Below are 26,287 nucleotides of genomic sequence, written 5' to 3'. Positions count from 1 at the left end.
GGCTCAAAGTATGCTAGACATCCCGTACAATAGCATACAAATAAATAATCCATCCCTTGCATGTGAAACAAACCATACATGCATAAATATTGAACAACATGATTGACAATGAAATCCATACTCATAATAATTTCAACATGCTTGTTCAACAATTAATCCAATAAATCCAACATCACAAATCACATGCTCGTTCACCAAAATAAACATGATTCCACATAATATAATTCACATCATCAACAATCATGTAATGTCACTGACAAAAGGTGTGGTCGCCCTAGACTTGTACGTAACTTGAATACCTAAGCGTAGGGGCCACTTTGCAATAATGAGCGCTCAACTAGAAACCACCTCCTATCATCAAAATAATGAAACTTAAATTATTTCCATGTTCATTAAATTTCCAGCAACTTTATAAAATTTAAAACCTCCTTTAAACTTTAGAATTCAATCGTTTTTCAATAATATAATCGTCTCGATTTGCAAAATCAATCCCTAGTACAAAAACATACTTTTTACGCCTTTATAATCAATAAAAATCAACACTTTAAGCCTTTATTCAAATCTGAAAATATAATTGATTATCGTAATTAAAATCATCACCTAATTATGATAATCAATTGACTCATTAGGTCTAGGTTAAAACCCTAACTTGAAAATCCCAATAAAACTAGTTTATTATCATAAAAATCAATGCTTTATTCAATAAACAAATCTGAAAATTCATCCTTTAATAATTAAAACAACCCTAATGAATCACAACACGCAAATCCTCAAACCACGGTATTCATAACAGGTTCCCAGCATTTTAATTACTCAAAACAATATTAATATTATAATTTAAAATACGGAATTTAAATAGAATAGGCAAGGAAGACGAGAATTATACCAATCCGGCCTATAGCACGGAACAACCACGAATTAGAGTGATTGGGCGAAAAAGAAATCGAATCACGAACACGAACAACACACACACGCACGCGTGTGTGCGCGCAGTGGCGAAGGGACGCAGCAGCGCTTGCGCGTGGGACAGGGCACACGGCATGCTAAGGCAAGCGCGAGAGGAGGGGCAAGAGAGCGGGGGTGTGCGCTGAGCACACGAGCAACAACAAGGCACAGCAGCAGCGCAGGCACGAGGGCACGCTGCGGGCTGCGGGCGAGCGACGAGAGGGAGTGCGGGCGCTGGCGAGAGAGGGAGTGTTGGGCCCTGGGCGCGGCAGCACACGAGGGCACAAGGGAGAGCAGCAGCGACGCAACAGCACGAGGCTCGTGCTTGCGGGCCGAGTGAGCCGGTCGAACAAAGGGAGAGAGAAAGAGGAGTGTTGGGCAAGAAAGAGAGAAAAGGGGTTATGACAAAATAGGGGGTCATTTAATGATGAGGAGTCCTATTTATAGGCTCCTTATTGTTAATGGGTTAGGCTTAGGAAATTAGAATTGGGCTTAGGGGATTAAATGATTGGGCTAGCTTAGGACTTGAATTAAATTCTTTTGATTGGGCTCGTTTAATAAAACGAATGGGACTTTTCATTTAAACCCCGAAGCCTTTAAAAATCGTTTGCAACTCATTTGATTTCCCGACTCAAGAATTAAATTCGTTTCGTAATTAATAAAAATAATAAATATTCTAATTAATTAAAATACATTAAATAAAATACATTTAAATATTATTTAAATGATAATAAATCGTAAAATGCTTTATAAATATAATAAAATATACTTATAAATATTATAAAAATACGAGGTATTACAACTACATACTAAATCAATAATAATCCTAACATGATTCTATTAAATGAACAATCCTAACATGATACTAATAAAACATAAGTAAGGACAACCAAAACGTACATATTAACTTGAAGACCACACTTGACTAGACTAGGCTAGAGTGGACTAGACTTTTATAATATTAATGTTATTTTAATTGAAATAGTCAATGGACCGAGTTGTCTACTAGAAGCCTTCACTAAGGAAGACGAGGTACGGGCGCGACTCCGTAACCCCAAATAAGGAGAGAAGGGGTTGTTGGCCGACCGCAGTGGCGGCGCGGTAGCAGGCGGGCAGGTGGCGCAGGGCGGTTGAGCGACGCTGCTGGTGGTTGCGGTGGCCGTGCAGCGACGACTGTGCTTGCGGGCAGGAAGAAGAAGCAACAAGAGAAAGGAATGTTGTTTGCGTGTGCGGCAGCAGACACAGTCGGCAAAGGTCATTGGAGCCTCCGGTGGTTGCGCGGTCGCGGATGAGCGAGCAAACGAAATCAACGGTTAACGAGGAGAGAAAAAGAAAGAGAGAATAAAGAAAAACGAAGGTGAGAAGGGAGGAGGAGACTACCGGACGACGGAAGGCGGCGACGAGGGACACCGGAGGTCGTGCAGGTTACCGGTGGTGGTGGCGGCATGAGCACAACAAGTAAGGGGGAGCAATTCACAGTTTATGTGAAAATCCTTGAAGGAGAGAAGGGTTTGTTTGTTTGTTGTTTTTACGTGAAATTGAAAGAGAAGGGAGGAGAGAGTTTTGGGTTTTATTATTTTAGGCTTCACCACTTGGGATAGAATTAAAATTTAGTTTAGTATTTGAATATAAAACCGGTCAGGATTGTTTTCCAAGTTCAATCGTGTTTTCGTAATCCAAATTCTTTTCAACATAGAATTCTAAAATTTATTTTAGATTGCATAAATCGTTATAGTATTTGAAATGTAATAATTAACTATACGCTAATTATATATTTATTTTTAAAATTCGTAAATTCTATTTAATAATAATATTAATAATATTTATAAATTTGCGGGGGATTACAATGGTGTTGTTGCCTTGCTTGCTTGTCGAGCGATGGGCCGGCTCGCTTGCCGGCTTGTTGCTTTTCGAGCTTCCGATTCGTTTTCCGATTCCGGAATCCATTTCCGTTTCGAACAAATATTTACGTTTCCCTTAATATTTCCGATTCCGGAAATAGTTTCCTTTTCCGACAATATTTCCGATTCCGGTAATATTTCCGTTTCCGGCAATAATTCCGATTCCGGCTATATTTCTATTTCCGATAATATTTTCCGATACGAACCATGTTTCCGTTTCCGGCAACATCTACGACTTGGATAATATTTATATTTCCGTTATGAACCATATTTCCGTTTCCGGCAATATCTTCATTTCCGAAGTATTCTTTATTTTTCCTTTTGACGATTTCAGCTCCCACTGGAATCGAGATCCGTCGTTTCTGAATGTTCATAAATGGAGTACTCAATGAATAATATATTCACTTAAATACTTAATCCGTTCACATACTATTTGTGTGACCCTACGGGTTCAGTCAAGAGTAAGTTGTGGATTAATATTATTAATTCCACTTGAACTGAAGCGGCCTCTAGCTAGGCATTCAGTTCACTTGATCTCACTGAATTATTTACTTGTTATTTAATACTGAACCGCATTTATTAGACTTAGCATTAAGTGCATACTTGGACCAAGGGCATTATTTCCTTCAGTCTCCCACTTATCCCTAGGGACAAGTGTGCATTTCCTAATTCCTTTGTCGCTTGATGCCTGCTCATGAACATAAGGTAAGAGTAGTCATCCTTATTATGTCCATAGGTATTTCTCGGTTTCAGAGTTCAACTGATCAAATAAAACAGATAATCATAGCCTATGATTCATCTGAGCACGACCATGCATTTTTCAGTTTCTAGCTCTCCGAGTGGACTTGTACAACTTTCGGTAAATCATCCCGATTTATGGGAGGACAATCCCAATCTTGTGATCTTGAGGTTAGACTTCGTTTGATAGGTGATTACTTGAGCGTTGCCGTTATAGTCTCCTTTTACGCTATGACGCTTGACAACGTCAAAGTAATCAGTTCGCAAACAAGTAATCTCAAATCACTCAGGTATTGAGGATTAGTGTCCAATAATGTAATGAAATTTTCTTATGACAGATTTTCATCTCTTAGAATAAAGTTTCATAGGTCTGTCCGATACTAGTCTTCTCAAGTAAGTTTCTATGCAAATGATTGCGACATTTCCATGTCCACATAGTTCAAGAAACAGAATTACTAGTCATCTTGCACTCTAGTCGTCTAATGTTTTCTATGCGTCCACCTTTATAGAAAACTTCCGACCGGGGACCATTTTCATTTTTTGACATTCAAGTTCACTTGATAGACATTTCTTAGTCACAAGACTGGTCCTGACTGTCTATCTTGAATATATTGTCAAATTGAAAGGACTCATCATTTAATAAACCATAAAATTAAATGGAAAAATGAATTTCTATTAATTTATATGAATGGTTAACCGAAACGTTTTACAAAGTATTAAACTCTAAAACTTTAAAACATTTATTAAGGAAATCAAATCCATTCTCTAACATGCTTGGTTCCCATAGCTGCAATGTGCGAGTTTGGCTGCGCTTGCGGCAGAGGTTTAGTCAATGGATCTGAGATGTTGTCGTCAGTTCCAATCTTGCTTATCTCGACTTCTTTTCTTTCCACGAACTCTCGTAGAAGGTGAAATCTAGGAAGTACTGGTTGACTCTCTGGTGGTGTCTAGGCTCCTTTGCCTGTGCAATAGCTCCGTTATTGTCACAATATAGAGCTATTGGTCCTTTAATGGAGGGGACTACACCAAGTTCACCTATGAACTTCCTTAGCCAAATAGCTTCCTTTACTGGTTCATGTGCAGCAATGTACTCCGCTTCAGTTGTAGGATCCGCAATGGTGCTTTGTTTAGCACTTTTCCAGCTTACTGCACCTCCGTTGAGGCAGAAGACAAACCTAAACTGTGATCTGAAATCATCTTTGTCGGTTTGGAAACTTGCGTCCGTATAGCCTTTAACAATTAATTCATCATCTCCACCATAGACCAGGAAATCATCTTTGTGCCTTTTTAGGTGGTTCAGAATATTCTTGGCAGCAGTCCAATGTGCCTCTCCTAGGGCTGACTGGTATCTGCTCGTAGCATTTAGTGCGTACGCAACATCCGGGCTTGTACATATCATAGCATACATTATTGAACCAATCAATGATGCATATGGAATCCCACTCATTCGTCTACGCTCATCCATTGTTTTTGGGCACTGAGTCTTGCTTAGAGTCATTCCATGAGACATGGGTAGGTAGCCTCGCTTGGAGTCAGCCATATTGAACCTTCCAAGCACCTTATTGACAAAAGTGCTTTGACTAAGTCCAATAATCCTTTTAGATCTATCTCTATAGATCTTGATGCCCAATATGTACTGTGCTTCTCCTAGATCCTTCATCGAAAAACATTTCCCAAGCCAAATCTTGACAGATTTCAACATAGGAATGTCATTTAGGATATGTAATATGTCATCAACATACAATACTAGGAAAGAAATTTTGCTCCCACTGACTTTCTTGTATACACAAGATTCGTCTACGTTGTTGACGAAGCCACAATCACTGATTGCTTCATCAAAACGTATATTCCAGCTCCTTGATGCTTGCTTCAATCCATAAATGGATTTCTTAAGTTTGCATACCTTTTTAGCATTCTTTGGATCCTCAAAACCCTCAGGCTGTGTCATAAACACATTTTCTGTTAAAACACCGTTTAAGAAAGCGGTTTTGACATCCATCTGCCATATTTCGTAATCGTAATATACAACGATTGCTAACATTATCCGAATAGACTTTAGCGTTGCAAGTGGTGAAAAGGTTTCATCATAATCCACACCGTGGACTTGCCTGTATCCTTTTGCAACCAATCTAGCTTTGAAAACTTCTAGTTTCCCATCCTTGTCCTTTTTCAGTTTGAAAACCCATTTGCTTCCTATGGCTTGGTAGCCATCTAGCAAATCAACCAAATCCCAAACTTGGTTTTCCGACATGGAGTCTAATTCATATTGCATGGCTTCTTGCCACTACTTGGAGTTAGGGCTCGTCATAGCTTGTTTGTAAGTCGCAGGTTCATCGCTTCCAGCAATCGAATTTTATGGCTCTCATTCGTCAAAATACCTATGTATCTTTCTGGTTGAAACCTATATTTCTGCGATCTACGCGGGGTTACATTTCTAGTTGGTTATTGATTCTCACCAGATATTTCTAAAGATCTCTGAGTTTCAACCTGAATGTCATCTTGAGAATTCTCTAAAGTTTGTTGTTCGACTCGAATTTCTTCAAGGTCTACTTTTCTCCCACTTGTTATTTTGGAAATGTGATCTCTTTCCAAAAAGATACCATCTTGAGCAACAAACACCTTGTTCTCAGATGTATTGTAGAAGTAATACCCCTTTGTTTCCTTTGGGTAGCCCACAAGGATACATTTGTCAGATTTTGGTTGAAGTTTGTCTGAAATTAATCGTTTGACGTGTACTTCACAACCCCAAATCTTAAGAAAATACACATTTGGAGGCTTTCCAAACCTTAATTCATATGGAGTCTTTTCGACAGCTTTAGACGAAGCTCTATTTAGTGTGAGTGTAGCTGTGTTTAGTGCATGTCCACATAATTCTATTGGAAGTTCGGCTTGACCCATCATTGATCGAACCATGTCTAGAAAGGTCTTGCTCCTCCGTTCTGACACACCATTCCATTGAGGTGTTCCGGGAGGAGTCAATTCTGACAAGATTCCACAATCTTTCAGATGGTCATCAAATTCATAGCTCAGATATTCACCGCCTCTATCAGACCGCAGTGCCTTAATCTTCTTGCCTAGTTGATTATCTAATTCACTCTGAAATTCCTTGAATTTTTCAAAGGACTCGGACTTGTGCTTCATTAGGTAGACATAACCATATCTACTGAAGTTATCAGTGAAAGTGATAAAGTAGCTGAAACCACCTCTGGCAGTTGAACTCATTGGTCCAAATACATCTGTATGGATTAAACCTAATAGGTCGGTTGCTCTTTCTCCAACTTTAGAGAAAGGTTGCTTTGTCATTTTGCCAAGTAAGCATGATTCACATTTACTATAATCCTCTAGGTATGGTTCTAGAATTCCTTCCTTTTGAAATTTTTCTATGTATTTCATGTTAATATGACCTAATCGACAATGCCACACATAGGTGAGACCTGAATCATTTTTTTTGACCTTTTTAGTATTTATGTTATAAACTTGTTTGTCGTGATCTAGCACATAAAGTCCATTGATTAATTTACTACAAAAAAACAGTACTCATAATGACGCTTTTTGAGTCGAAAAGTGGCGCCAAAAAGCGTCACAATTTTCTAAAATGACGCTTCAATAAAGCGTCATTATATTTTGGGCCACTATATAATGACGCTTTTAGTAGCCACAATTTTGGCCTTTTGTGACGCTTTTTTAAGCCACTTCTTCAATATAAAGACGGTTTTTGTGGTGGGTATTTGTCTAGCTAAATTTGGCCGAAATCACACCAAATCGATTTTGATGCATCAAAGCGTCACAACTTACCTCCCCATATTTCCCACCAAAACGCTTTTGATGAATAAAAGCGTCACAATATACCTGCCCATTATTTTCCCCCCAAAACACTTTTGATGCAAAAAGCGTCACAATTTACCTCCCAATCATATTTTTTTAATGCTTGAATTAATAATTATGTTTAAACCAAGAATCAAATATATGAATTGAAATTAAATAATACAATATCTGATCATAATCACACATGTAATCAATTAAAATTACAAGTCGATCTATATAATTGATATTATATATATAACGTCAACGTCCACGTACGCGTGCATATTTGCAATATCCAACAATCAAACTAGTTAAAAACATACCAAAATAACAATAGGATCCTATGTTATATATCCATACATCAAATTTTTGCCTTATCAAATTACACTAGAAATAAAAATAACTCCCTAGGACTATCCAACTAATTACATAGAGTTTGTTCCGATCCGTTAACAAAAAACAAGGTTTGTTCCTAAATCCCCGTGATTGAGATCGGAGCTTCAATATCTTGATCTAATTGTTACCTTTGCCACCTGAATCATCATTAATCTACACAAAATAAAATTATGTCAAATATATGAAATGTAAAAAGCATTAAAACAATATTTTCTTGGAGGAAATACTTCCATAAAAAAACAGACATATAAGAAAAGTATAGATCATCTGGAAAAATGTAAATATTTAAAATCGGAATATGCCTGAAGCTGAAGGAAAGTGTTGCAGCAACAACATATTACAGATGAAAGTTTTTTTTCACCACTTTCCTTGTATGATTCTTTGCTATACTGATCAAATATACGTAGGAGAAAAGGAAAGTTACAAGTGACAGAATGTAGAGATTCTTCATGAAAATTCGGCTAATCACATATATTCCAAAGTTGCTGACTAGTTTTTTGAATCACATCTTACTCTTCCAAGTGTTCATCTGTAATTACTAACTCAGTAATTCATCAAGAACAGGAAGATTTTTTTTGTTACTGACCACTGTAGGAAGTGGTTATCGCGATCACAGTTAAAAGACGAGTAAATATAATGTTAACCATTCTGTTATTTTGTGAATTTAACTTACTTTGGGGATATATTGTGTTTTCTAGGTAAAACCTTATCAAATTTTCTGGGTTTGGTAAAAGAAACTGTAAAATCAATAGAAATACTAAAAATCATGTTGTTTCTGAAGTTGGATTTGTGTGTGCAGAATGAGTCAGCTAATGAATACACCAACTTTACTCTTCCAAGTATTCATCTGTGTGTGCATAGAAATGAAATAACTTTCAAGAAGGTGGATCTCAACCCAATAGGTATCATGCATTCAGCAAGAAAGCATATTAAACAAGCAATGGAAGCTACCAGAATGATGCAAATTCTCAAAGGAGACAGAAAGATTAACGGTGCTGATCAGAGGCAAAGGCATAATCACCAAGTTGTTCCTAAGAACAGCTACACTACCTCTTCTATTGATCTTATCATTGCAGGTTCATGGAAAAGTTTCAAGCAGAAAGGTTATGCTATTGCAATAGCGAGTTGGTATATGGTATTGCCGCAAAATACAACTTGATAAAATCACAGTTAGCCACAGACTTGATAGGAGGACCATACTGTTTACTTGTATATACATTTGGCATCTGAGATTCAATATCATGTTTCTTTTAAACAGGTAAGAAGGGGATGCGAATTGCTAAACAAACATATATTAACAGTTAAACTCAAGCAAAGATGAGCAAAAAGACATGCAAGAGACGGAACAACTAGTATAGAACAACTCATACCCAGTGAACAAGTTGTATATGCAGAAGTATAGAGCAACTCATACACAATGAATTGTTATATAGGTTTCAGTCTTTATAAATGTGTTAGGAGCTGGAGAGTAGCAAAGAAACTAATTGCAGAGTTAACATGCAGAGTATCAAAGTCCAACTTATCAAGAGAACTGTAAGCCACTGTAAATTTTAAGCAAGCCTCTTGAATCTGTTGTATGTTTTAACATATTTAGAAATTTTAGTAAAACTAGCTAGCTAGTTTGCTGATAATATTGAGCATGATTTGTTCTTAGCCTTATGACCCTTAGTGTCAAATAAGATTGCACTAATTGCAACATACTCAACCAGACCACCTATGATCCGTACATACAAAAGAAGACACAAGAGACAGCAAGGTAAGAAAGCTGCAGCAACAGCACCAGGAGAGGAACCACCCACCTAAGTGGTGGCAACGGACATGTTCATTAAGACAATTTGTCTTGTGCAAGCTGCCAATTTGTCTGAGTATTTCCTTCTTAATTACTTTTGTATGTATTCAATGTTTTGTAAATAAAAGGGAAGAGGGAAGTAGGAAAAGGGCATCTGGAGAGTATTGAGCTAAGTGGAAGAGAAGAGACCTCTCGAAAGTCTCTAAGTTATTATGTTGTTTTGTAAACCCAAACATATAATTATTCATCTATCAAATCATTCCTTCTTCCTGTTGTGTGTTTTCCTTTAAATTTCTGTTTGCAAGTGCAGTGACTATCTGAGTTCGTAGCACTATTCCTCGAAAGAGTATCAGTGTTAAGGCCACAAATGATTTCACCGGGTTGCGGTTCTTACTTGACTATTCTATTTAGTTCTAGTTGATTGGATTATTCTCTAAGTAATGTTCTTTAGCAAAAGTCAACATTCTAATTGTTAAGTTTTTTTTATCCTCAGGTCATTTGTATTTAAGTGAGATAATGGTTGGCTGGCAGGGATGAGGAACATAAGAGATTGATAAAAAAACAGATGAAGCTAAATAAAAAAGAAAAGGTATAAGGAATAGAACTGACCATCAGTATTGCTGATTCTGCACCATCTAAAAGGTCCGATGACACATTTCCTTTACGTACTTCCTTCAAAACTTGTCCAAAGTACGAAGCAATCATCTTAAATGTCTTTGTTGTTTCATCAAACTTGTTGTCCAGCACTTGATTGTGTTGTGCAAGGTCTTCATTTTGCTTCTTTACAACTGATAATTCAACTTTTAAGTTCTCCATTTCAATATCACTATTGTCAAGATAGCTAGACCCTTCTTTCCTCAACAAACCTTCCACTCCAAAGATGTCACTTTGCTTCACTCCAAAGCCATAATTTAGAGGACGTTTAGGCACTTCACCTCTGTACATAAGCTCATTAAAGACCTCATTCTCAATTTCGACCTTAGACTTGGAAGTAGAGGAACTCGCAAGGTTTTCTTGGACTTTATTGTTTGCATCCTCCTGGTACATAATAAGAAATGCGTAAGGTTTAGATGACAAAAATATGAATTATTGAATGAACTCAACGCAATGGATACCATAAATTGACGAGATATTGTGCCCTCTTTAAAGCTTCCATCTTCTTTTGCATAAACTGATTTGTAAAACGTCAATTCGCTATACTCTCCCTTCTTCTCTTTCTGCAATATTAAGAGAAAAAAAAATTCAACAAACTTATGGAGTAGATCGAGGCTGATTAGAGCATATATGATTAGCACCTATAGCAACTGAAATGCAACAAATCAAATAATGTAAAAAATTATACAAGATCTTCTCTTCGATTAGCAAAGCTTGTAGGACCACTGTTGTGAATATGACCTCGTACTGCTCGAGCATCTTTTCCAAGTTGAGATAATTTCTAAGTTCATAAATCAATGTTATCATTAATCGAAGATAAAAAAGTAGCTTACTCAAATCAGGATTTGTTGGGGTTACATACCGTGCCCTTTAGTGAAAACCAATAATCGACCAAATCATTCCAACTGCTACTAGATACTCCATCAGGAATACTATCATAATTTTGATCTAGAGTTTTATTCACTGGATCAACGTACCGCTTCTTCAATATATACCTATGATTCTTCCATGATTTACCAGCACGCCTCACAATTGCCTTGTCAACTACCAGCCCATCAGGTATCATAAAATGTTCCTTCAAAGACAAATATTCAAGTTACATCACATGTTACATCACATCAGTGGGATAGACACAATTCAAGTTTGAACGTTGGGGGAATTATAAATTTTAAAATTAATAAAATAGCTATGTCCAGTGTCCTAGTTATAACATAACTCTAATATTGATGGATAAGAGGGAAATAGAAATCAGGTACTGGGGGAACTTGTTAATGTTATGATCACAGGACTAGGACAGGAGAAGCTGGAATTTGTTTGTCAAACTTTGGCTTTCATGCTCACTGGAGAAATCCCTTTAGGGACGGATGTACTAGTTATGTTATGATTAGTTCTTTAACTCCCTACACTATGATGCCCCTGGTTCCTCCTCGTTTACTTCAAAAGAGCTACGGTCTTCTTGAGATTTGACCAGCTTTGTTTGCTTGATGTATAGCATTCTTATATAGAAATTGTTTTTTTATTATTGTTTGTGAACTTGGTCTAGGAAGAAGCTACTGTTTTATATTTTAATTGAATAATATTGAGTTTCAGTATATTACCGTGGGGTGTTTGAGATTGAGAAATGGTGCTGAATTGCACATATTGTTAGCTGATTATAAGTTAACTTAGATGGAAGTGTTTTGATGTTTGTTAACTATTCGAGAATGGAAACTTTAAGTCAAATATTTCTGGAGGAAAATATTGTTAGACCGAGGAAGGCTGTATGTTGTGATTAGTAGTTGTCTCATTGCTCCTACTCTCCATGTTTATGTGCCTGAAATCCTGGATATTAATACTGTTAAGGACCTTTTCAGTCTGTTCAGGGGAAATGGAAAGGAACTAAAAAAGTGTAAAGAGGGTAAAGGAATCAAGAATGGGATTTCGATCATTTTTCTTTGATAGTAGTAAGGAATAAATTCTCATTCCCATTCTAATGTTTTGTTACTCAAAGTAATACTGAAAGTAAAAGAAAATAAGCTTCCATGGTAAAACCATTTTTTTCCTACGGAAGGAATATCTTTGCAACCAGTCAGAGCAACTAAGCTATCTTAGATTTGTATTTGATGTAATGAAAACCTTGTTCTAATTGTTGTTGACTAGCGTAACCTAGTGAATATCTTGTTCTTATTGACAGAAGCCCTGCAAATACAACCTGTCATGTCTCAGTGTGTCTCACTGGTGAACAAGGATTCAGACCTGTCGGTGATCTCAGTGTGTGCAGACCTGTTTAGCTTAGGTGTCTCCCTGATGAACAAAGATTCGGACCTGGTCAATGATCTAAGTGTGTGCAGAGCTGTTTAGCTTAGGTGTCTCATTTAAGTTCCGAACCTTATTTGCCTCCTATTAAATTCTGAGCTACAAGAGCATCACATGCTTATACTTACCATGCATAGTATATGTAAAAATATAATCTCATTGGTTGACAAATGCGCAACTAGTTGATCATGAATGAAAGGGTTAAGAACGATAATCTACATACCCGAACCATTGTAACAATATTAGATTTTAACTTCTTGTTCACAACACGCCAGGTTTTGATTCCCACTGGACACAATGAATCTTTTTTGCAATATCACCGAGGAAACTCACAAGGATGGAACCACCTTTTCGGAGAGATTGACAGAATTCATTGAGCTTGACATAGTATCTGAATCCTTTTTCATCAGTCCAAACGTCTCGAGGCTGGACTGAACCCTTCACGAGATGGCGTTTTCCATTAGCATCTGCCAGATTTAAAGATATAGAGTTACGTGTAATAATTAAAAAAGTAACTCGATTACATAGAATCACCAATATAAAAAATAAAAATAAAAATAAATAAAAAGGTGCATCTTTTATGTAGAGATATGTTTTTACCTATAGCTAGAACCTTTTCCTTGTCATCAAACTTCACGCGTTTCGGCCAATTTGTAACTACAATCTGGCGTCGAGGTTTTGATGCTTTCACACTAGTCTCTCCCCCATCTCCTTCGTTTAATTCTTCTTCACTTTCAGAAACTGATTCGTCTGGTTCATCGGAACTGTAATTTGGTTCTGTCTCAACCTGAATGGATGGAGTAGATCTCTCAACATGAAAGGATGGAGTAGACCTCTCCATGGGAGATGTATTTGCACTAACATCCATGTATGTTGGAGGCCTCTGAACAGAAACCCGATCACCATATCCATTTTTATTCCGTGTCATGGAGTCTGATGGTGATGGTGTAGGAGGAGGTCGTGACAGCACATGTTTTTTTAATCCCATGGGTGGAACAAATGATTTTTTCTCTAAATATGGTTTGGCACCTGTGAAAAAAGATATAATTGGCTGTTGTACAGCTTTGTGAGGCAGACTTGTAGCTTTGACAGAATTTTGTGAAACTTTCTGAGGTTGATGGGTAGCTTTATGAGGATGTTGGGTAGCGTTATGAGGCTTGGCATGATGTGCTTCTTTTTCTGCTTCTTTTTGTGCTTCTATTTGAATGAGATTTAGAAATAAAGGGCCACGCGACCATCTACTTTCAGCCGTTTTTCTTTGTGGTTGTGGTGCTCCTGTAAGAGTGGATGAAATTGAGTGTTGCGATGGTTTAGAGGATGGTTGTGATAGGCTAAAAGATGGTTTTTATGATGTTTGAAGTTGGGGCTTTGAAGGTATGGAAGTAGATTGAGGAGGTATGGATGATTTTGGAGCAACCATGGACGGAGATGATGTAGAAGACGTAGGCTTTTTTACAGTTGTGGATTGCTTGATGGGTTCTGATATATATCCAAATGTTTGTGACACTCCAAGTGTTGGAGAGCATAATGGTCCCCATTTTTGGGTGGATTTATCAGAAGATTTGGCTGACTTTGGTGAAGCAAGGCTCGAGTCTTCACTAGCAGTAGCTATGAAGGTTCTTTTACTCCTGTAACTCATTTTTTTAGTTCCTGTTGAGCAAGTGAGAAACACAATTATTCTATCAGAAATTCAGAACTAGAATGTGAGCTGAGAAATTAAACTATCACTCAAAATAATAAGCGAAAAAGCACACAAATAGAATCATGTACATAGATTTTAGATAAATTTCACAGGAGGAGTACACTAAGCGTAGAAAAGCTTCTGAAAAAATGATGTTGGCTACACAAAGAAAATCCCTTGTGAGTAAGACTGACCAGGCAACAAAAGGCATATATCCACCATCCCCAAAATCACCTAACTCTGTATTCAAGACCTTACAATATAGCAGGAGTCCTAGGTTTTCCCCTCAAGCCAGTCATAACATTAACACTGCACCTGAGGTACAAGACACTAACCTAGCAGTGTTTGCTATATAATGCATTTCACTTTATTCAAGGAAATCAAATGTTAAATTATTAATGAGTTATTATATGCGTTTACATTATTGTTTCATATCTTATTAATTTTGGATTTTATCTGAAAATTATAGGAACTAAAACCTGAAACAGGCATAGATTTTGAAATTAGCTGGCTCACCGAGCTTTTTAGAAGCCTTTGCTTTTAATGAGGTAATAGTTTCTTCTGTCTCCACGTTGATTTTGTTCCCTTTGCCACCCAGACTCTTCAGTATAACCCTCATAGGCCCTTGCATAGGAAGATTTTCTAGCTGTTTAGCAGCTAACTCACTGAAATTAGGATACCATGTTGCTTTTGGTCGATGAAAATTAGAAATTGCCATCAATCAAGCCACCCAGAATGAAAAGGGGAGTTGGAAGACCTAGTAGAAACAGAAGGAGAGAAGAAGGAGAAGAGCAACCAGAGAAAAGATCAAAAAACTGTGAAATTTCAGAAGTGTGGTTGTTTTGGGCACAATTCTAGGACTTGTAAGGGAGGTCTGACCGGAAAGGAAATGAGAGAAACAGATGAGCCAATTGTGACAAAAAATCCTAGAGTTAGAGATCAATCAAATGCAGCAAAGGCGGAAAAAGCTGCTGAAAAGGCGGCTAAAGCTGCTGAAAAGGCATAGAAAGAAGCTAAAATTGCTGAAGTTGCAGCATCAATAGCCAGAGCAACAGACATTGCAGCAAGAACATCATCTACTGGTTCTAGGAGGGGGAAGACACCAACAAGAGAATCACGACAACCCAACTCTCAGTCGAGCACTCAACCTTCACTACCCCAACCATAAAACTGATTTTGACAATTTTATGAGACAATTATTTTTACAAGTAGTTATACAGAGTAATGACTAATGACTAACACATATTTGTAGTTTTTTTTTTGTTATATTTTTCCATTGTCAACCGTGGTATCTCTCAAACTATAGTATCATACTATGCACTACATCCCTGGATATAGTTGCAGCTGAAGAAACATTCACCTTTATTCGTGCAGCAAGCTCTATCCATAAATCCTGCGGTTTATGTTAGGATACCGGTTACTTGGTTTCAGAAGAACCTCTGATTTTATGCACAATTACGCCATATCCTATACATGCTATTATAATTATTGATCTGATGCTCGTTTTGATCTCAGGTATATTAAGTCAAGTGGGAAAATGTAAACTTGTATCTCAAGCAAAGAAAAGATGTTTGAAGGTTCAATGGAGCAAAGCTCCTCTTTATATTTTTAGATTCCAACACTTCAATTATCGTACAATTTTTATTGCTGGTTGTAACTGCTTGTTCAAGAATTACAAATCTTGGATGACAACAGAGCTGGAATCAGATTACCTAAGTCTGAGATTGCAGTAGCAAGTAATGATAAAGAGGAAGTAAAAGAGTGTTGGTCATTTTAGCAATAAGGTACATTTTAGTTGTGATTCCCAGGATGTTGTATGGGTTGGGTTTTATCCTGATAGGAGAACTGTTGCATTTCCCAAAGCTAAGAGAGAGAATTCTATGTGACAATAGTTGTTCAATCACCCCCTGTCAGAAAAGGGACCAAAGATGGAATATGTTCATAGTTTTTTTTACTGTCTCAGTTTCTATGCTACATTTTTTTCTTAGTTGTTTAGCTCAATATGACTAGTTTGGTTGAGCTTCTAGGTTGTATCTTCTCTGTTTTCGGCATAATTACCTTTTTAAACTTGGTGTTCTTTTCCCTTATTTTACCAGGCTATGGAGAGGCAAGGAACAGGGTTTCAGTCTGATTGTAATCTCAACCGTTTTGCATTGATTTGATACACCATGGAAGTAGATAAATTAAGCAGACAATTTCAACTACTTAAAAAAGAAGCTAAACATTTTCTGGAACAGGAAAAAAAATCATGTTTTTAGGAAAGAGTGCACAGAAATTTGCATAAAAACTAAACAAAGAAATAATTAATGGTAAAACCAAAGAGAACTAGCATAGTTCCGCAAGTAAAAAAGAGGATCACACAATATAACAAATGTTTTCATTTATATCTTCATGAGAATGGCAGCTACTGTAGATTAAATGAGGCATTCTAATGGTACGGAGACACTGTAAAGCACTTAAGCTAGTCGTCTAGTCTATATTTCTGAACACTCAATCAGCTGCTGATATCTTACACAAAACAGTCATAGAACCCAGGCAATAATCATCACTAACCTGTATCCTACGACGTAGTAATTCCTTGATAAAAAGGATAAAACTTCGCAGAATCGCCAACAGCATGTCATACACAAGTAAAGAATAATGGTTAGAGCAAGAATTAGGAGATAGTACAAATTTTGAATGCTACATAGTCATCTAATTCAGAACTCGCCTTTCTCCAACACTTCTTACTCCAGTCCAGTTTGAAAGTATCAAGTATAGCTACCACAAGCATATCAACCGCAAGAAAAATATACAATACTCAATTTACAAGACACGAGAGAAAATAAATGATATTACTAAACACAATGCAATATGCATCATAGGATAGAACACATAGAACGTAATTACTAGATTGAAAGTAAAATAAAATATTCAATAAATGGAATCAATAGAATATAAATACAAATACAAAGAGAAACAATAAAAAAAATAAACATGATCAATCTAACCCACCCTCTCCCTCTACTTCTACTGGTAAAGAATCACCTAAATCAAACAAGTCGCTAGGCTTATTCTTAACAACATGCAACCATCCTTTTTGAATCTCATCTTCCATGTAAAAAACTTGTTTTGCTTGAGATGAGAATATAAATGGATCATCTTGCAACAATCGGCCAGTATGCATCAATTTTGAGAAATTGACACATACGTCGCCATTTGGATATGTTCTTACACCCCTATGAATGTCTACCCAATCACAACGAAACAATACAACTTTGTAAGCTCCATAGTAATTTAATTCATAGATATCCATCACTTTTCCAAAATATGCCTCTCCATCTGCTTCAACCATAATTCCAGAATTTTGTGTCAGCAGATGACAATCGCGATCCATGGAAATGAATTTAAATCCATTGATGATGAATCCTTTTAATTTTCTACCATAACAATACAAACCACCCGCTAAAGCTTTTCTTAGTTTCTCATCTTCGGTGGTGGCATCTATGCAATGTACCTACGATGATACATAGTAAAATCAAATACATTGTTTTTTTTAAAAAAAACTAAGTATTTATTTCACATTAAAAGAACTGATTTTAAAATTAACCTTATTTTGCAACCACCCTCCGAATTCATTGATGATCCAGTTGCTTTCATCACTCTCCGTGGCGGAACTTTGTGAGTTCATTTGACGCTTCTCCATTAAAAATTCACTTCATGTAAGAAGAAATAACTTAGAATGATCTATTTCAACAACAGATAATTCATAGGAAAACTAACATAATACTTACTCCATATCCCCTTTGATCGCATCAGAGTGAAGTAAAACATAGAGATGAGCTTGTTTTAAGCTTTTGTCATCAAGGCGAATGGTGACCTCCTTCCCAACAACTCGACCACCAGTGTTAAATAAGTAATCATTGGAATTTGAAATCTCATCATCCATCCTCGTAGGTATGTTAAAGATGGTCTTAACACCTTCAAGATATCTCGAACAAAACCTAATTGTCTCCTCTAAAAGGAAGCCTTCCGCAATAGATCCTTCAGGTTGGGCTTTATTGGTTACATGTGATTTCAAATGGGACAAGTACCTTTCAAATAAAATATTTTTACTTTTAATATAATAAATGTGAAATATTTAATAAAATAATATAATTAAGACATGGAAGACAATTAACCTTTCAATGGGATACATCCATCTGTATTGCAGTGGTCCACCAAGTTTAACCTCCTCCACTAAGTGAATCAACAAATGGACCATGATTGTGAAAAATGAAGGCGGGAACTCTATTTCCAACTTACAAAGAGTTAAAATAATTCCATCTTGAAGATCATCTAAATCATCTGGATCAATAGTAGTAGAGCACAACCTCTTGAAAAAAGAAGACAATCCAGCCAACAAGTCAGTCACTTTTGTAGCGTTAGAAGCTCTTAAGGCAACAGGAAGGATATCTTGCATTAGAACATGGTTGTCATGACTTTTGAGGTTAATCAACTTTCTTTGCTTCATATTCACACAACTAGAGAGGTTGGATCCATATCCATCCAGAACTTTAAGTTTCTGCAGAACATTTAAGAACCTCTCTTTCTCCTCCGTAGACATAGAATAGGAAGTTGGAGGCATGTATTCACTTCCATTAGGATTAGTACTAAGCCAAAGGTGAGGCTTTATTCTCCATTTTTCAAGAGCTTTTCGATCATCCCTACTATCTCTACTCTTATCCATACTAAGAAGAGTTCCCAAAATATTCTCAGACACATTTTTCTCAATGTGCATTACATCTAAATTATTCCTTAAAAGATTATGCTCCCAATACACCAAATCAAAGAATATTCTTCTCTTGGTACCAAAAGCACTTTCATGTTGGACATCATTGTTATCATTATCTCCTCTTTGTCTCTTTTTCTGTGGTGCCTTCGACTTTCCATAAACATACTCGACCTTTTCTTGTTCACTCAATCTATCAGTCCCGCTAGGACGAGATGGAGCTTTACCCCACTCATTAGTTCCATACTTCTCACAAAATTTGTCACCCTGAATTCGATATGGGTGATCTGAAGGTAACCATTTTCTATAGCTACAATAACAAATCTTGTTCCCAAATCTATCAGAAGGCGTGGAATCTATGCATATAGGACATGCATTGTAACCTTTTGTGCTCAAACCAGAGAGCATTGCATAGCCAGGAAAGTCATTAATAGTCCAAAGCAAAGCCGCGCGCAAATTAAATATCTTTCCTTCAAAAGCATCAAAAGATTCAACCCCAGTCCACAACAATTTCAATTCATGCACTAATGGCTGCAAATACACATCAATATCATTTCCAGGACTTGCTTTTCCGGGAATAAGTGTGGACAAAATGAAAGAAGATGGTTTCATACATAACCATGGTGGAAGATTATAAGGAATCAACATTACTGGCCACGTACTATAAGTGGTGTTCATTAAACGATAAGGATTAAACCCATCACTCGCAAGACCTAATCGAACACTACGAGGGTCTAATGCAAAATCTCTATGACGCTCATCAAATGCCTTCCATGCTAAGGCATCTGAAGGATGCCTCAAAATCTTCTTATCATCTTCACCCAATCGCTCTGTATCATGCCATCTCATATCTTCTGTTGTTTTTGGTGACATGTAGATTCTTTTTGGCCTCGGGATAAATGGGAAATATCGCACTAGTAGAAAAAACTCTTGTTGCAGCCCCCTTATTGAAGGGGGCATAGAGAAATACGCTTCAACAACCAATCGGTTAACGCGGGTCAAATATTATACACCGTTGTTGAAGCGAACATTTTTCTTGTTCGCTTCAATAGCAATTGTTGAAGGGGGCATTAAACGTTCGCTTCAACAAATAATCTCATATACTCCAATTTTTAATTCTCTCTCCTCCTCATTGCTTCTGTTAGCCTGAAAGATTCATTTCTCTCTCTTCTCTCCCCTCTCCTCTCTCCTCTCTCCCTGTTCAAAACTCCAACCATCCGCCCCTATCCATGGAAGTTCTATCTTCTCTCTCTCTCCCTCTCCCTCTCCCTCTCCCTTATTCTCTATAATTTCAAAGAAGGTGTCTTCATAAACGCCCTCGATTTCGTTTTCTTTCTCTCTCCTCTTTCAACAATTTTTCTTCATATTAGATCTAGATATTTCAAGCGAAAACGAGGGAGTACATCGGTCAAGATGGTATCCAGGTCGAAAATTCTTGCTGGTAGCTTTACAGTCTCGAGCATGGTATTCGGGTATAACCTCTCTTCTTCTCTCAAGATCTATCGTTTCTGCTTTCTTTTTTCTTAATTTTATGATGATATTGCGGAAAATTGATGTTATGGGTATTGAATTCGTTCTGTTTGATCAGTTGATTGTTCCTGATGAATATCGTTGCCCTATTTCTAAAGAAATTATGAAGGACCCTGTTATTTTATCTACTAGCCAGGTTTGATTCCTATCTGGATTTTTCTTTAAATTTCATGGGTTTTTGTTTAACTTTTCTGGGTTTCGACTGAATTTTTCTCATAATTTTGAATTATTGTTCTTGGAAATAGAGATTGGTTGTGCTACTGTTTTACTAAATTTGATATCATTTCTGCAATTAGATGTCAAATTGACTCCCTTGTTACTTTTTTATTGTGAGATTTTGATGTTTTTATTATGATTTATTAAACTTATAGGTGATGGCGGATCCGCATAATAATGAGTTTGAAGCTGCTAAGTTTTTACAGAAACTCATTCATGAATCTACTGATGAGCCAGCGAAATTGGCCACAAAATTTATGTTGTGAGTTGTTGTCGCTGTCTTCCACCTTTCCCAGTCTATTTTTTATACGACTTCTTAAATATTCTGTATGTATGCTTCAGATATTACAACACATGAAAGCAAGTGGGTAGGAAAATTCTATGCCGTACCAAGTAATATCTAGGTGAGTTTTTTTTACACCCGGCTTCATCATTCTCACTATTTTTATGTGTTTGTTGTCAAAATACTTAGGTTATTGTTGATTATCAAAGTTATTGGTTTGATTTATGTCTTGGTGGGGCGGGCTAATATGTTGGTTAGGGTCAATTCTAGTGAAAGATTAGAGGGTTTAGAAATCTGTATATTAAGCTGACTAATTCTGTGTCACCTTAGTCTTTAGGCCAAATAATGAGAACATTAAGTACATATTTTTTGTTTGGTTTGATTGGTGGGACGGGCTAGTAAACTCAGAACTCACAAACTTGATTTTATTGAGCATACTGCAATGTGTCTTTTTAATGTCGAAGAATTCGAAGCTAACCTGACCATTCTAGTTAAAATAGTCTTTTTGGCCTTTTCCATAGATGAACAACTTGTTAAAAAAGAAGGTGAAGGACTACAACCATAGGAAAATTTCCTCAGAGACCTGCCAACGCAATGCCCGGGTCTCAGTCGCTTGGTCGGTTATATATACACAAAGAAATACGTAAAGACACATCCTAATGGAACTTTAAATTTTTTTCTTTTATAACAAGTTTTCAACCAAAATTGTTATTTTCATTGTCGTTCCATAAGCTTAGATGCATACGGTATTCAGAAGATCTCATAATCACCTTCACACCCATCTTATTCATCTTGTTTGGACTAACTTCCTTTTTCAAAAAATGATACTCATCCCGAGTTAGAAAAGGGGCTAGAGTCTGCAATGTCAATCGCGCTTGACCATCATTCATATCAGATTCTGTAAGCTTCTTCTCTAACAGTATTCTGGCTTGACTAACATCTTTGAAAACCATATTATTGCTTTCAATCTGGTGACACAATAATGCTAACCGTCCAACTGATTCACCACCTTTAGGACAACGTTTCTTGGATTTGATCTTCTTTAAAGTTAATGGTTTTTTTCTAGAGTGGACAACAACATTCAAAGGCGTAGGAGTAGGACGCCTTTCTGATTTATCTTCTTGACTAACATGATATACATTTAAATATTTAATCCTCCATTAGTAAGAAACATCTTGTTTTTACTATTCAAATTACTCTTATCTCTACATGTTGTATGCAGTCTGCTGGTATAGATTAGGGAATTAGCTTTCTGTTGTTTATGTGCTCTTGGTATGTATGCTATTATTATCTTGCTCCCCTTCCTATTTTTGGTGGTACAAATTAGGGAATTAACTATATGTTGCTTGGTATATCATGATATAATTTTATACAATTGATGTGTAATACAGGACCTGTTCTGCATTAAAGGAAGGCCGTTGAACTGTGGATGACCCTTTCTTTCACGAGTAGTAAGAGAGGAAGAGCGTCAAGGAACAAAATGTTGTTGCTGAAGTGTCACTCCCTTTTGTAGAAACTAATTTTTGTAAAACTAGAATTTCAGATTCAAAGATTATTTTTGTGTGAATTTATATTGTAAAATTACATTAAACAATATTATTTCAATATTAATGTGAATGAAGTATTTACTGTTTATAATTGTCTATTTTATGAGTATTATGGTTCTTCTATTACCTAACAAAGAAAGTTAAAGCAGAATATTAGTGGTGGTAGCCCAGCTTATGTGCTGTTGATTAAGACTGCTAGTTGGGGCGGGCAACAAAATGTTTGCCTCAACAGGCTTGTTTGTTGAGGGGGGCAACTTAATGTTCGCGTCAACAGGCTAGTCTGTTGAGGTGGGCAACTTAATGTTCGCCTCAACAGGCTAGTCTGTTGAGGGGGGCAATTTATTGTTCGCTTCAATAGGCTTGTCTGTTGAGGGGGGCTTTCAAATGCCCGCCTCAACATATATCTTTTTGAGGCGGGCCAAGCCCGCCTCAACAAATCTCTGACCTGTTGAAGCCCCCTCTGTCGAAGCGGGCAATGTTCGCCTCAACAAGCCTGAAATGCCCCCCTCAACAGGGGTTTTTTCCACTAGTGTATATCGCATTACCTTAGCTGGCACACCCTTCTTATGAGTATCCGTACCTTGATCACTTGTAATGCCACCCTTACCCTTAGTTTTCGCCCACCGCGATGTACCACAAACATGACACTTGTCTTTCTCTAAAATTTCACCCCAATACAACATACAATTATTCGGACAAGCATCAATCTTTTCATACCCAAGACCCAAGTCTTTTATCATTTTCTTACTGTAATAAAAGGATGAGGGAAAATCAAGTATTACATCTAGAATTAGCTTCAACAGCATATTGAAAGATTCAATGGACCAATGATTCATACACTTCAAGTGAAACAAGTGTAACAGAAAAGATAACTTTGAAAAGTTGGTACACCCTTCATATAATTTCTCCTCAGAAGCTTCAAGTAACTTCTTATACTTCGCCTCTTCCTCTTTCGTAGAATCATCATATTCAGCATCACTTTCATAGGTCACTGGCTCCTCAATCCACTCATCATCCTCTCGTGTTTCAAAAGTTGGGCAATTGGGAAACGTATTAACACTAAAAGCTGATCTTAGTAGTCCTCCCATATTATCTCGACTAACAAACCCACTTTCATTATTTAGGGATCCATCACTAGTATTCCCTCCATCACTACCAACCACACGATGAATCATATCCTCTTTACCATGAAAGATCCATTTCTTATACGACTTATAAAACCCCTTAAACAAAATATGTCCTACTACTACATTTACCGGGAACCATTTCTCCACCTTACAATTCTTACAAGGGCATCTAATTTTTCCATGGACTATATCTTCTTTAGCAAACTCAATGAATTGCATACAAACCTCGACATACTTAGGGTGGCCAATAGGTAGTTCGATCCAACTTGTATCCATATCTATATGAAATTAATATAGTAATAAGATATATAATTATCATACGTCGTATAATAGGAATTGCTTATAAATAAACGTTATGATCATTCTTAGAACCTTGATATTACATATAATTCAAATAGGAACTAGTTAAAAATAATTATTTACTTAGGAGATTAATTCAAGTGAATATAAAATCAAAACACCTCCATACACAACTCTACTAATATTCAGTATCTATGTTCATCTTCTTGCTAGAAACTACTTTCATTCAATTCCATATCATATCTTTTTTAGCAAACAAGGTGATACTTTCAACTTCACATGAATTCAACAAGGAAAATAAAGCATGTGAGTTTAGCAGACAAGATGATACTTTCAACTTCACATGAATTCAACAAGGAAAATAAAGCATACGAGTTTCACAAATTTATGAACACCAAAGTTTCAATAAAATAAATAAGATGGTAAAAGCTAAAAGAAAATAATAAGTCATAAGTCTAATCATTACACTCAAATTTTAGTTTGATTATACGTATTAATTGATCATTTTATAATTTACACAACCACAAGTCGAGTAGGAAAATAAAGGCAAATTTTATATAATATTAAGAATGTCAAATTTAACAATAAGCACCTGTAAAACGCTTGGGAAGGAGATGTCGGGACAAAGTAGATCCTAAACTCCACGAAAACTCTTAAAACCGGTGGCCACTTGAATTGAAGTCCAAAAACATCCGCTGCTTCTGCAAAAAGATACTTCAAACAAAATTTCACGAATTAAAAGTAACATCAGGAACTACTTAGTGTCCAGGATATCATAAATTTTGTCTCTAACCAAGTACGTACACATGAACATAGAATGCCGCATACTCTAGGCATTTAATTTAATTTCTAGTTTCCTATATCTCGATCTACATTTCCCACACCAAATTCATTTCACCTTGAGAATTTATTAATCAAATTAAGAGCTCCTTAATTTTATATTAATTTTGATGGAAGAGCTCTTTAACAAACTCTAAACCTAAGTGTTCAAGAACTCTAAACAATCAACCAACAACTGCACCAACTAACCAACAACCTAAACATCAAAAACAAAATGCAACAAAAGAACTACAATTAACAAAGGCAAACAATGAATAAAACACGAACAGCATATTGGCAGTAGATTAGGCAGAAAATCACGATACAGAATATCAGATCGAAGAAAAAGCATATCATTAGCAGATCAGATTCACAGCAGCAAGCAGTAGCAGTTCACACTACTACAAAACCCAGTTATTCTCGACATTATGGCCTCGACGCCAAAGGGAAACCGCTGCGTGAAATTCAGGTTTCCAATTTTACATGATTCTTATTCCATTGACCTGATTAAAGTTTTTTTTTAGCAGATAAATTGTGATATCAAGAAGCCACTAGGACACTAATTAAAGCCTGGACAGTATAGATTCAATGCACAACCCTTTATTGTGGCTTTGGCAGAGTAGAATAGTTCTGTTGTAGCTCTACGGAAAATCAAACCCTATTCTGGAAATATTTTTTAAGACCAAGGCATTTATATTTTTTTGGTAAATAAGGTATATTTTATTACCAAAAGGTAAAAGCCAAATAGAATTGAAACAAACAAACAACAAAACAAAAACAGCTAAGGGAGCAAAAACCCGCATCCCAAGCTAAAAACACAAAAGCAACCACAAAGAGATAAACCAAACGCAGAAGAGAACAACACAAAAGAACAGCAAAACAAAACAGCAGCTGCATCAGAAAGCAACCAACAATGCAGCAAGCAACTGGTACACTTCAAGTACACTACAACTACAGTAAGCACACAACACGTAGCTGCACACACTGACCACACACCAGGCTGAGCAGAACAGCAGCCCTTCAAACAGAAGGCCAAACAACTGCACAAACGCAGACAGACAACCAGAAGCGGAGGCAAAAAGCAGAACTGCAACAGGATACAGACTGAAAACCAGACTGCAAATTGAACACCCTGAAAAACTGACACCCTACGGCCTACACTAAACATCTTAACCACTCAACTCCAATATGTCAACTAATTATATCAATAAACAGAACAGCCTAGTCACCAGAAGTTTCAGGTGGAATTTGGATATGAATAAAAGGTCTCTCCTTAGCATAGGCTGATGAGATTTTAGGTATAGGATTATCCACATTTTCCAGAAGTACAATCTTTTAAAAACCAGGTTGATTATGAATTACTGGTGTATTGATAAAAGGGTCACACGATTCAATCTCGTTGAACAAGTAAGCTATATTGTTCACCAGGAAAAAAAACCAAACCATACAATACATCCAATTCCTAATTCTAAAAGAACCAATAATCTACCATAATAACCATCATGTATGTAA

The 26,287-nt window shown here is 36.6% G+C and overlaps 1 protein-coding gene across 1 annotated transcript; it reads right to left on the bottom strand.

The window, feature by feature from the left end:
• Positions 1–15,142: 15,142 nt before the first annotated feature.
• Positions 15,143–19,826, bottom strand: LOC110779916 (uncharacterized). Its single transcript, XM_056839139.1, has 5 exons — positions 18,364–19,826; positions 17,977–18,276; positions 17,793–17,898; positions 17,198–17,699; positions 15,143–15,288 (listed from the first exon to the last, which is right to left on the bottom strand). Exons 1-5 carry the CDS (start codon positions 19,824–19,826, stop codon positions 15,143–15,145), a joined length of 2,517 nt encoding a protein of 838 aa, XP_056695117.1.
• Positions 19,827–26,287: the final 6,461 nt, after the last annotated feature.

Source organism: Spinacia oleracea, chromosome 3, assembly GCF_020520425.1.
Source record: "Spinacia oleracea cultivar Varoflay chromosome 3, BTI_SOV_V1, whole genome shotgun sequence".
Lineage (NCBI taxonomy): Eukaryota > Viridiplantae > Streptophyta > Magnoliopsida > Caryophyllales > Amaranthaceae > Spinacia > Spinacia oleracea.
Note: the sequence above shows the minus strand (reverse complement) of the source record. Positions and strands in the feature narration are given on the sequence as shown.